General features: G+C 38.1%; 1 protein-coding gene across 3 annotated transcripts in view; it reads left to right on the forward strand.

The window, feature by feature from the left end:
* The window catches only part of XIRP2 (xin actin binding repeat containing 2), a 96,433-nt gene that overhangs the window by 42,506 nt on the left and 39,984 nt on the right, over positions 1-13,943 (forward strand). For all 3 annotated transcript variants that reach the window (XM_056110308.1, XM_056110306.1, XM_056110309.1), the window contains 3 exons: positions 10,745-10,852; positions 11,415-11,487; positions 13,358-13,491. In XM_056110308.1, the coding sequence (XP_055966283.1) occupies positions 10,745-10,852; positions 11,415-11,487; positions 13,358-13,491 (315 nt within the window). The remainder of the gene's footprint in view (positions 1-10,744; positions 10,853-11,414; positions 11,488-13,357; positions 13,492-13,943) is intronic.

Here is a 13,943-nt window from a genome sequence, read left to right on the forward strand (position 1 = left end):
GAGTTCAGGTAGAGGGCATTGAGTCAAGATATAATTAAAGATAGACTTGGTAGCATTTATAAATCAGTTAGATATTTGTGAGGAAGGGGTAGTGATGAAATTGTCTATTCATATAAACAACATGAAGAAATATATATTTTTAGTATATAACTACATAAAACTTCTAGAAGCAGTTCTTTATTGCAAATTGAATACTTTTATGCATACTTCTTTCTTAGTTTGTCAGACAGGTATTGTTATTTATGTAACTAATATGTCTGATGTACCAATGAAAGTGCATCTTTTATATATGGCTTTTATGAATCTTCAATATTTTTGGACTCTGTACAATAATACTATAAATAATACTTTTTGGAAAGAAGAGGATAGCCAAATTTACAGCAGCTAAAGTTAAAAATATATATTCAGTTAAATATATATACGTATATATGTATATATAAGAAACTTGTAAATGAATTGATGGATGGGAGAGAAAAATTGTTAATTACAAAAATTTTCATTAAAACAATACTGACAATGTCTAATATAATGCTATGGATTTAGGTAGTGCTCAGTAGTTATTGGTTGGACACAAAAAGCATAACTGCAGCTAAATATCAATCTTGTTTAGAGATGCAGTAATTTTTTCTTTTTTTTTATTAGTGAAACACCTTGAGGTACAGTTATAGACTTACAAATATTTGTGCTTGGGTTTCAGTTAAACAATGATCAAGTACCCATCCCTTCACCAGTGCCCATCCTCAACCACCACAGGTCCCAGCATCCCTCTCACCCTCCATCCCACCATCCCACACTGCCTCTGTGGCAGGGCATTTCGCCTTGTTCTCTCTCTCTTTTTTTGGGTCCTGTGTTTTGCAAGAGAGGCATTGAGTGGCAGTCATGTATGATCTATAGTCTACTTTCAGCATGCTTCTCCCACTCTGGGAGGATCCTCACAACACCCTTTATTTGGTGCTCTCTTCTCTATCTGAGCTTCCTTTTCCCCTAGGACGTGTGGCTGGCCTCCAAGTCATGGAGCAAAATTCCTGGTACTATTCTCAGCCACTCCTGGGTGTTAGTCTCTCATTTTGTTGCTTTATGTTCCCCAGATGAATGCAATCTTTCTGTGTCTATCCCGCTCTTTCTGACTCATTTCGCTTAACATGATACTTTCCAGGTAGTACCACTTGTATGTAAATTTCATGACTTCATCTTTTCTAACAGCTACATAGTACTCCATTGTGTAAATGTACCAAAGTTTCTTTAACCAGTCATCTGTTCTCAGGCACTCGGTTTTTTTCCAGATTCTGGCTATTGTAAAGAGTGCTGCAATGGACAAACAATTGCAGATGTCACTTCGACTATACTATTTTGCCTCTCTGGGATATATTCCCAGGAGTGGTATTGTTGGGTCAAATGGGAGATCAAATTCTAGTTTTTTAATAATCGTCCATACTGTTTTCCAAAAGGGTTGGACCAGTCGGCATTTCCACCAGCAGTGAAGAAGTGGGCCTTTCTTGCCATATCCTCGCCAGAATCGCTTGCTTTTGTTCTTGTGGATGTGGACCAGTCTCTGTGGTGTGAAATGATATCTCATTGTTGTTTTGATCTGCATCTCTCTGATGATTAGTGATGTAGAGCATTTTCTCATGCACCTTTTGCCGTTCCGATTTCTTCTTTGCAAAAGTTTCTGTTCATTTCCTCACCCCATTTTTTGATGGGGTTGGATGCTTTCTTCTTGTGAGGCTCAACCAGTACCTTGTATATCCTTGATATCAACCCCTTGTCGGATGTGTATTTGGCAAATATCCTTTCCCATTCTGTAGACTGTCTTTGTATTTTGGTCACTGTTTCTTTTGAGATGCAGTAATTTATTGTAATTTTGGGGCCACACACAGTGATTCTTAGGGCTTATTTTTGTCTCTGTGCTCAGGAACATTCCTGGTGGGCTCAGGGGCTTTAGGAATCAAACCCAGGTCTGCTGTTTGCAAGGCAATTGCCCTTCCCACTATACGATCACTCTAGTACCAAGACACTACCTTACCATTTTTTCAAATGTTTTTCATCATTAATTCAGGATCTTACAATTCAACTATTGCATAGTCTTAACAAGATAAAACTGAGGGATTCAATTTTGAGTATACTTAGCTTTTCAAAAAATCCAGATTAGCAATTGCCTTGACTTTTTTTTTTCTGGACATTTTCTCCCTCTTTGTGTGAATTAAGAATGTGGACAGAGGTACTGTATTTATGAACAGAAAAAGAGTTAAGTCCCTGTGCCACGTGGGCATCTCAGGGGTAGCATTCCAGGAACAAGAGCAAGTATTACCTTTCATTGTCATACTAAATATCTCAACCTTTTATAATCTTTAAATTTTAGTCAAAGTGGTTACAAATAGGGCTTTATTCAGATAATGCTCCAACACCACACTCTCCACTAGAACGTCTCCCACCCCACGCCTCCCTCACCTTCTCACAGTGGTGAGCTCAGTTCTATAGACCGATTCTTGATTGTGTTGACTTTGGCCATTTGTTATTGCCTTACTATGTTTCTTTATATCCCACATTTGAGAGAGAACATTCTGTATCTGTCCCTCTCCTGTTGACTTACATAAAGCAGCAAAATACTCTTCAGGTACATTCAGATAGCAGCAAATTGCACAATTTCATATTTTTTATAGCTGTGAATATTCTGTGTATGTATTCCAGTTTCTTTTTATAGTCATCTTGTCTTGAAAACTTGGTTGTTTCCAGACTGTGAATAGTACTGTAATGAACATAGGAGTGAAAATATGTTTTTAATAGGATTTTGGGGGCTTAGGGTAGATGCCAAGAAGTATAATTACTAGGTCATATAGAAGTTCAATTTTTAATTTATTTGAGGGGTGTCCATATTGTTTTCCAAAAAGATTGAATCAGTTGATATTTCCACCAGCAGTGAACAAAAGTTCCATTTCCCCCACATCCCCACCAAGACTTTTTTAAAATTCTTTTTGATGTGTGCCAATCTCACTGGTGTTAGATAATATCTCATTGTTGCTTTTATTTGCATCTCAATAATTATAAGTGATGCAGAGCATATTTTTTCATATTCCTTGACCATCTGTATGTGTTCTTTGAGGATGTTTATGGAAAGAAGCTTGGCAGGCCAACAGTACCTCTCCACCAGATCCTCCCTGTCAGCTAGACATTTTGTGTCATAGTACATTTTCCCAGTGTATTCTGCTGTTATTTTGACATGGTATATGATAATACAAAAATTCATCAATTCAGTTAATAGTTACAATTCACTTTTAAAAATACAGGTATATTTAATAGCATTATGAAGAATTTTTTTTAAAAAGAATGATATTTCATCGTCTTATTTTGAAAGACGTTTTACCATTATTTATGTCTGTTGATTTTGTACATATTTGAGGGTGCCTTGGAAGCAATGCTCAGGAAGCCTGGAGCCCACTTCCCCCGATTCTTTGCCAGCAAAGTTTCCAACTATTAGGAGGATAGCTCAATGCGTGGGTCGAATTATGCACAGGCTCACTGTAGCTATACCTAACAGTCTTCTGTGGGTCAGGTGATACCAGGGATTGAACTCGGAGCCTCACTCAAACATGTGCAACGGCTATCTCTAAGCTATCTCTGCATTCCCATATAATATTTGGCTCATCTCTTTATACAAGTTTCTCTTCCCTGTTAGGATGCAGATATCTTTTCCAGAATCATAGAACTGACTGCATTCATCGTATATGTTCTAATCACTTGCAGGATTATCAGAAAACCCCTTATTGTGAAGGGGTTGGTGATCTGTGTCCAGGACTTATGTGCCCAGGCTCTATGTTCAGGGATCTTTTCTAGTTGTGTTCAAGGGACCATATGAAGTGCCAGATATCAAACTCACGTTGGCTGCTTGCCAGGCAAGTGCCTTACCCACTGTACTATCTATTAGACCCCAATGAGCAAAAAACTTTTTAATAAAGATAACTCAGGGTAAATTACAAAAAAGTTTGAATTGGAATATATCCAAATATATATATACAAACAAAATATATCTGGATTTTTATGTTAATCACTTATTTGAAAGAAGCAACTGCTTAGTCATTCATTCAAACCTTCCATCTGTTGGCATTTTTCCTAGCATAAATAATACATTTGGGGTCTGTATGTCTATTTGACAAAGATGCAAATTACATTAATACTTCACAACCTTTTCTATTATTATTAAAATTTAGAGTAGTCAAGCTGGAGGCATGGATGGAAAGAGAGTATAGTGAGAAGGGTGCTTGCCATGAATGTGACCAATTTAGGTCAATCCTGGTAATCCATATGTCCTCTGAGTATATCCAGAAGTGATCCCTAAGCACAAAGCCAGGAGTAAGCCTGAGCACTTCCAGGTGTGCTCCCTCAGAAAAAAAAGAACAAAAATATAAAATAAAATTCAGATTACTGATAAACAAAATTGCAGAAATACTGTCATTATGCTTGAACTGCTATTTTATTTTTACTCTGTTGAGCTATCATCTATTATTCTTTCAGTCTTTCAATACACTTTCTTCCATTTTTTTCTGCCCTTCTTTAATTATTGTGCTAGAATGACTATACATTTATACTAGTAGATGTGTAAATGTCTTCTATAATGATCATGACAATGGGAACTTGGACAGGAAGAATGTGAACTGTCTCCTGAATTGAATAAATCTTCTTAGAAGTGTTTACCAAAGATTTTTATAATATACTTGGGCAACATATGAGCTGGTATTGGATTGTTGTAAACTATGGAAACATCATAACACTTTTTTACAATTATTCCACATTTTCTTCTAGATCTCAAAATTATGGCATGTATATCATCTGCTTTTCTTTTCTAAAATGGATGAATGAGATGATAAAATTGAGTTTAAATATGATTTAATGACTTATTCAAGATTACGGCATACCTAGTAGATAAGGGAGTTAGAATGAATTCCTCATTCCTCACTACTGCCTAATCTCCCTGTGAATAAAAATACATTTTGTCTCTTAAAGCCTGATCTATATTTGAATTTAATTTCCCAGTGCAATTTCATAAATTTTTGTGTGAATTTATGTATGGTGTTGTGGCCAGAATTCTTTATTTTATTTTATTTATGTGATTTGATTTCTTCCTGAGTATTTAGATGCTCCATCCTCTTACCTAACTCAAGACTCCACATAGACATCAGATATTTGAAAGAATGAAAATCAGATTTAAAATCCAGACTGAAGAGCTAGAGAGATGGTATAGGGGAAAATAAAATCCAAACTAAACTAGTTGTAAAATATGAAACATAGTAAATAGTAGGAAGAAATATGAAAGGTTTTAAGACAGACATTATGTAAATTGCCGCAACTAGGGGGCAGTAAATTTGATGCATTGACAAAAACTAGTGTAGCAATTACACCTCTATTTAGTAATAGCACATAAATGCTGAAGAAGAAACTTATCACTCTAAACTCAATTTATGTGCCTTTGTACTGTTTATGTTATGTCAGCTCCCACAAGAAAATATAATCAGAAATGATAGGCATGGGTTGTTTTTATTCAAGTTCAGAGACATTAAGAATAAAGTGTTTGTCCCAGAAAATGATGTAGTAAAATGCATTTATTTACTTTTTTCTACTCTCAATATTTTGCATTCATCTTTCTCAGCACAAATTCACATCACTAAGTCTGTTCTTCTGCCCAGCAATTAACAGCAATATCAGAAACTCAAGTGTCCATAGATTGCAGGAAGTTTTGTTTGTTTTTTTGCTTGTAGACCACACCTGGCTGTGATCAGGGGTCACTCCCAATGCAGTGCTCCAGAGTGCCCCTGAGGTACTCAGGGCATGATGTGTGCCAAAGATAAAGCTCAGGACTCCAGAATGCAAAGCATCTATTTGAGACCTTCAAATCATCTCCCAGTCCAAATGGCAGCTTTTAGTTTTTTAAATGCCAATTTGGAGTTATTATTGAGTGATTAACAAAGAAGTGTAAGCCCTACCTTACACTTTGACACTTTGTTTGGAACTAAACAGTTTGGCCACTGTTTAGTTCCAACCAACCGCAATGGCATTGAAATGGAAACCCGGGATTGTCAGATATTCTGAGATTTTAAAAGCAGACAGAAGTCATAAATTTTAGTCGTTAACTAATTAAACACTTTTCAAAAAAATCGGAGAGGAGTGTAAATTGTCCCAGAGCACCCTCCCCCCAGGAGTGATTTCTGTGTGAGAGTCAGAAATAAGCCTGAGTACAACCAGATGTATTCCCAAACCGAAATAATTAAACAAAAACACTTTACTTTAAAACACTTTCTGGGACAAATAAAGTATTTCTGTGGGACACAGATTAGCATGTGAGCCTCTAGATGGAGACTTGGTTCTATAGTATAGGTTTTAGGTATAGGCCAGCTTAGCCCACTGTCCTGTGATGTTTTACTGTTTATTTAGTCAAATACTTCCTATCTTTCAAATAAAATTAAAAGATATTTAATTGTGTATCATGGTGATTTTATCACTTGATCACTTGATCACTTGAAATCCCGTTACTCATCAATTTGCTCTAGCAGGCACCAGTAATGTCTCCATTTGTCCCTCTCATGTGCTAGTGTAGCCCGATGGCATCTGCTTGCTCCAGGAACACAAAGAGGCTCAAGCCGTTTGTTCAGGGTCTTGCCGAAGAAGTCTGACCATCTCATAGGTGGGCGGCCACATGTTCTTTTGACATCCTGTGGAATCCAATCAGTAACCACACATGGTGGTTTTATATTCATTACATAATAAAAGGATTCTCCTCAAGGAGTTAATTAGCATATACATTGAAATGTAATCTGTATTTTAAAATGCCAATCTACATCTTGTTTTTAATTCTTTTTTGTTTGGCTGGTTTTGGTGCCACATCTGGCTAAGCTCCGGGCTTACTCTTAGTTCTGCTTAAAGATCATTTCAGTCAAGGCTCAGTCGACCTTACAGAAGCCAGGAAACTGAACCAGATTGATTGGTTGTGTGTAAGACAAGCACTCTACCCACTTTACTCTCCAGCCCCGTTTTTTTTAATTATATGTAGGACATTTAAGAGGGTATTAACTACTTTTCAACTTTTATTCCTAGAGAACTATAATAAAATTATACATACCATATTTTAAGTCTTTAAGTAAATGACTAGCATTAGTCATGGTCCTCCCGTTATTCATCAATTTGCTCGAGCGGGCCCAGTAACATCTCCATCGTGAGACTTGTTACTGTGTTTGGCATGGGCTAGAGCGATAGCACAGTGGGTAGGGCGTTTGCCTTACACACAGCCAACATGGCTGACCCAAGTTCGATTCCTCCGCCCCTCTCGGAGAGCCGTCAAGTTACCGAGAGTATCTCGCCCGCACGGCAAAGCCTGGCAAGCTCCTCGTGATGTATTCAATATGCCAAACACAGTAACAAGTCTCACAATGTTACTGGGCCCGCTCAAGCAAATCGATGAACAACGGGAGGACCGTGACCATGACCGTGTTTGGCATATTGAATACATCACAGGGTGCTTGCCAGGCTTTGCCCTGCGGGTGAAATATCCTCAGTAGCTTGACGGGCTCTCCAAGAGGGGTGAAGGAATCGAACTCGGGTCAGCCATGTTGGCCACTTTCAAGGCAAACGACTTACTCGCTGTGCTATCGCTCCAGCCCAGCGTTAGAAAATTAATCCTGTAAACCAAATGTTCTTAGGAAACAATGTCACCTCTACAATACAAGTTTACCAGAAAAAAAATTATAAGTCAAAATCTTGAATTAATTTTAAATTTAGGGGTGTAGTTTGATGATTTAAAAGTGTATCACTGTAAAATAAAATTAGTATTTTTGATTAATAATACTGTTGTGCTGCCGTGAGCCACAAGTGAAGAGAGAGAGAGAGACAGCTCAGGATAGGATAGTATGTTTATTAGAAGCTCAGTACTGAGGACCCACGGCAGAAGAGAAAGAGACTTGGAGCTCTGTTTGCTGAATCCTCTAAGAGTGGGCTATAGTCTACACACCTTCTTATCAGTGACACAGGGGATACAGAGATAATTGGTAAAAGATCAAACAATCAAAACATCTTTTTTCTATGGTATGGACTTCAGGTGGCAAAAGGAAAACAGTGACAGTATATCCTGCCCATTTGGAGTCACCCTCAGGTGTCATCTCAGGACATCCCTGTAAATTCCTCAAGCCCAGTCACACAATCACAAATCATCCTGTTATTCGTCGATTGCCTCGAACAGGCCCCAGTAACGTCTCCTTCATCCTAGCCCTGAGATTATATTCAAGGGTCTTTAGGAGAATGAGACCCATCATTGTTACTTGTATTTGGCATATTGGGTACGCCACGGGGAGTTTGCCAGGCTCTGCCATGTGGGCAGGCTACATTCGGTAGCCTGCCAGTTTGTCCAAAGTAGGAATGAGATAATAAGATGTCATAATAGGATAGGTTCCGGGAGCTGGTTTTTATAGTCTCTGAGTCTTGGCCATTGATGGGATTACACGGCGCCAGGGGGCCAGTTGGTGGGTGTGACCCCCGCCTACTGGAATTTGGAGGATCTGGGTGGAGGATGCTTGGCCCAAATCCGAGTAGGCTTGGAGATCTCGGCCCCGGAACTCGCGTGACTTTGTCCCTCTGCCAGTACCTTCATGTGTGTGGAGAGTGGTCTCAGCATGGTGTTGGCTGGTCCTGGAGGTCTTTGGCTGCCGGAGCCCTGGCCTATAGACTCAGAGACTATAAAAACCAGCTCAAGCCCAGTACACTCCAGTAAATCTGGTGACCTGGAGGGGGTAAAAGGAATGCTTCTTCCTCCCTTCTCTTGTTTAACATCACTGTCACTGTCACTGTCACTGTCCTCCCGTTGTTCATCAATTTGCTCGAGCGGGCCCAGTAACGTCTCCATTGGAGACTTTGTTGTTACTGTGTTTGGCATATCGAATACATCACGGGTAGCTTGCCAGGCTCTGCTGTGCGGGCGAGATACTCTCGGTAGCTTGCCAGGCTCTCCGAGAGGGGCGGGGGAATCAAACTCGGGTCGGCCACGGTGGCTGCATGCAAGGCAAATGCCCTACCGCTGTGCTATCGCTCCAGCCCCTTGTTTAACATAAGGTTCAGTTTTCTGTTTCCCAGTCCCCATTACATTTTCTTAGTTCACATTACAATTTCATAATTCTTATTACATTCAGTTTCTCACTTATCATTACAAATAAAACTTTGTTCTTTTGACTAATATCAACTAAGATGAAGTTTTAAAAATAAGACTTCAAAAATTGTGTTCTTAAGTGATGTCATTATAAAGGTGAAAATTAGAATTCCCAATTTCAACTCAAATATTTGTGTCTTTGCAGCCATCTCTTATATACTTATTTTGCAATGTTAATATTTTTAGTGGTATGTCAACCTTATCATATCAATCTGTATGTGAATCAGAATGTATTTTATACTAACAGCAGGGCTGGATCAAAAAAATTAAAAGACTTTTCAAGCTGCTTCTTATTCCTTCTCTTCCTCCTTTTCCTCTTCCTCCTCCTCCTCATTCATTGATAACATTTGTGGAGCTTGGGAGACCATGTGTGGTGCCAGAGATCTAAACAGGTCAGCCATGTGAAAAGCAAGCACCCTACCACTGTACTACCTTTCTAGTCCCTCAAGCTTCTAATTAAACCAAAGTCATCTGTGCTAAGACCAAATGAAAATTTCCCCCATGTGAGAGGCTAGACATGCAAATTTGCCTAAGATAGCCTCTTATACTGCTTATATTTTATTGTTGTTCTCAATTGAATTCTGCATGTAATCAAAGTGAATAGCCAATTTGAAGACTAGAATGCCATACTGAAACATGAAAATTTGTTTAATAAGCAATAAATCAGAATTCTGTTAGAGATTTTCATTTTATTTTCTGAAGCACATGCTTCTTACTTTAGGTTCATGTTGCATCATTAACTTTTTTGTTGTTGTTTAACAAATATAGTGTACAAGCCAATGGGTTTAAAGAGCTAATCCCAAAATTATATGCAAATTTTATGACAAAGAAAAATCCAGGTTGCAAAAGAAATTAAAGATACTAGTCAGTAGTCAGCTGCCTTTTGACAAGGTAATGCTGGATTGGTTCCATCAGTAGCAGTGCACTGTAACAATGTCCTCCTGTGATTCATCAATTTGCTCCAGTGGGCACTAGTAACGTTTCCATTCTGAGACTTGTTTTTACTGTTTTTGGCATATCGTATATGCCACGGGGAGCTTTCCAGGTTCTGCCATGTGGGTGGAATACTATCGGTAGCTTGCCAGGCTCTCTGAGAGGGATGAAGGAATTGAACCCTGGTGGGCCGCGTGCAAGGCAATCAGTAGAAGTACAAAAGTTCCCTAAAAGTGGAGGAGGGAATCAGAGAAGAGACTAGGGATGATGCTGAAAGAAAAGCTAAACCAGGGGCCAAGGAAAGCAGGAAGCCTATAGAAAAGCAAAAGGTAAAGGGGTATGTATTCCCACAGAATTTACAGAAAGGAAGTTTTATCTTCAACATCTGCCAATATTCACTGAGAAACATTCATAGCTGTTGACCTATAGAACTGTAAGCTAACATTTGTGTAATTTTTGAGCTACTACATTTGTGTTCATTTGTTACTGCAACAGGCAAGTAATATTGAGGAAGCATTCTTTTTTCAGAAGCCTCTGTCACTGAAGCTGTATTAATAAAAAATTAAAGTTTTCAAAGGTATTTCTTATGTAGTTATTTAAATTTTTACTGCCTCACTTATTTATTTTCAGGCAGTAATCTATAACAGCCAGGTCAATATTTCAAGAAGCAACCAGGAAATGGAAAGAAATAAAGAAATTTTCAATGCACATAAAATTGATGTTCATGGGACAGAAAAGGTAACTACTTAAAATAAAATAATACTTTTCAAACAGCTTCCACAACTGTCTGGAAATTCTAACCTTGTTTGCACTTGTTTTTATTGTGTGCTATGTATGTACTGCCAACACATATCAATATCTCTTTCCCAATCTGGAGTTAACATTCTTGAAAATCAAAACAAGCACCCTAAAATTATGAGTACATTTAGGAGTCAAATGTTATGAGTTTTTTTGGGGGGGTTCACACCTGGCAATGCACAGGGGTTACTCCTGGCTCTGAACTCAGGAATTACTCCTGGTGGTGCTCAGGGGACCATATGGGATGCTGGGAATCGAACCCAGGTTGGCCGCATGCAAGGCAAATGCCCTACCCGCTGTGCTATCACTCCAGCCTCTGATAGGAGTTTTTATAAATATGTGAACAAATATGTGCATTAAAATAAATGATGGAGGTTTAATTTGCCCATTTCAAGGTGCACTGACTAAATTATTGGATGAAAACAACAATGAAATGGTGACTATATATACAGACCGAAATACCAGATTTTGTGCAATTATTTTAAATTTTCTTTAAACATAGGTCTCTAGTCTTGAAAAGCACTCCGAGGAAATAAACCAAGCCTCTCAGTTTCATCAATATGTTCAAGAAACAGGTAAGAAGTGGATATTATTTGACCCCAACATACCTTTCTAATATTGATTTGTCTGTGTCTCAATGAAAGAATTTTAAAGAATAATCTCTCCTACAGAGTAAAGTTGATAACTATGACTCATGATCCCAAAGTGAACAGTATAGATAATTAGGTTTTTCTGTGCTCCAAGATGCAGTAAGATTCTATAATTATTTACTGCCTAAAGTTGGAGACCCTCAGGCCAGGACCCTGAGGAGCATGTGCCCAGAGTTGACAAAAGAATTTGCTCTTCTGCAAGATCCTTAGGCATAAACAAAGCAAGTTTATTACCTGGTCAATGTACTGGTCACAGGGACGGGGGTGCACAGTAAAAGACATCAAATAGAGAATCCCTAAATAAAACATTTGAAGATACATTTTATTTTCTTTTGAGGCAGTTTAGTATTAAGAATGTCTTGAGTTTGGGGTTTCATGTTAAGGATTTTGCCAGTGACCAGTAACTAAATGGGGAAACTTTGCTTGAGGTCTCAAATAAGAGATTAATTTTAACTAAGTAGGGAAGATGTGCTTGGGGGTCTTCAGTGACTGGGATTTGGCCACTCTCAGCTAATTGAATAGGAGAATGTGTGCCAAGTTAATTTTAGTTCTTCTCAGAACAGTTAAGCTGATGGCTCCCAGAATCTGAAACAACTTTATCTTTTTGTGAACCAGGGACCTTTCACAGGGTCTGTGCCAAGCTGTGTGCGTAAATTGGGACTTGACCACTTCATTGTCCATCAATCTTATGAAATGTTGATCCTAAAAGCCTAGAAGGTGATAAACCAGCCATTTTTGCCTTAGGGACCTAGAATAAAACTTGATATTTATCAAGCTGCCCAGAGCAATTGTTATTTATATTAGAGCGATAGCACAGCAGGTAAGGCATTTGCCTTGTAAGCAACCAACCCAGGTTCGATTCCTCCGTCCCTCTCAGATTGCCTGGCAAGCTACCTGAGAGTATCTCACCTGCACGGCAAAGCATGGCAAGCTACCCATGACGTATTTGATATGCCAAAAACAGTAACAACAGGTCTCACAATTTGTTGTGAGATGTTACTGGTGCCCCCTGGAGCAAATCGTTGAACAATGGGAGGAAAGTGCAGTACTTTTAATTAAAATTTGATTTGCTCGAGCGGGCCCAGTAACGTCTCCATTGGAGACTTTTGTTGTTACTGTGTCTGGCATATCGAATACTCTCGGTAGCTTGCCGGGCTCTCCGAGAGGGGAGGAGGAATCGAACTCGGGTCGGCCATGTTGGCCGCTTGTAAGGCGAACGCCCTAACCGCTGTGCTATCACTTTAAAATCAGTTCTCCTATATACATATGTGAGATTAGACTAAAAGCAAATTTGTGAAGGTTTACATTAAATGAGGACATATTGCTTTGCCTATCAAAGAGGAACAAAATAGTTTGTTACCCAAAAGAACAAAGAGACTATATAAGCAAATGTGAATGAAACATTAGTTGAGGATTTTTGTATTTTGATTTTACTGCTCAGCATATGTCTTTTTGTTTTTCTAGACTAAATTATTTTGCTGAGCATGAAATTAAACAATTTTGTAAAAAAGCTTGGAAAATATGTATGATTAAAAGAAAACATTTCCATCACTTATGACTTTCCATTCAGGGATAAAATGTCAATTTTTCTCCCTATTTTCTTGATACTATTATATCGCAAAATTGAATATGCAATATGGATATTCAATATATTCAGCATAATAATTATTAACATATACATGTTTAATATATTATTAATTAACTTTTATTGTAAAAAATTCCCACAGTGTTTTAATTCTGTCTGACATATCATCCTTACTAGTCTAATATCTTCGGTGTACTTCTTTGCCTATAGTCATTGATACACCTGAGGATGAAGAGATTCCAAAGGTTTCAACTAAGCTTTTAAAAGAACAATTTGAGAAGTCTTCTCAGGAAAAGATACTTTATTCTGACAAAGAGTTGACAACCCCAGCCAAGCAGATTAAGGTAAAATAATCTCTCTAAATGAAAATATTAAGTATAAAACCAGATGCAAATGCAAAATACTGAATGTTGTGGTTTTTCAACAACAAAATCCTAAATCAGTAATTAATCTATTCCATGAAAAAATATTATTGTGTATAAGAAAAGAGGAAGAGAAAGGTAAAAAACATTTTCCAGTAAAGAAAATAAGGGAAGAAAAAAATTACATATGATCTGAAGTTTAATAACTGATGTTAGCTAAAATAAAGTGAATGTTAAATGTCTGATACTTATTCTTTTCTGTTTAAAGTTCCAAGAGAAAAAAAACAACCTTCAAAAGTGTATTAACACGGGGCTGGAGTGATAACACAGCGGGTAGGGCATTTGCCTTGCACGCGGCCAACCCGAGTTTGATTCCCAGCATCCCATGTGGTCCCCTGAGCACTGCCAGGAGTAATTCCTGAGTGCATGAACCA

The sequence above is a fragment of the Sorex fumeus genome, unplaced genomic scaffold, assembly GCF_029834395.1.
Source record: "Sorex fumeus unplaced genomic scaffold, SorFum_2.1 ptg000009l, whole genome shotgun sequence".
In the NCBI taxonomy this organism is placed as follows: domain Eukaryota; kingdom Metazoa; phylum Chordata; class Mammalia; order Eulipotyphla; family Soricidae; genus Sorex; species Sorex fumeus.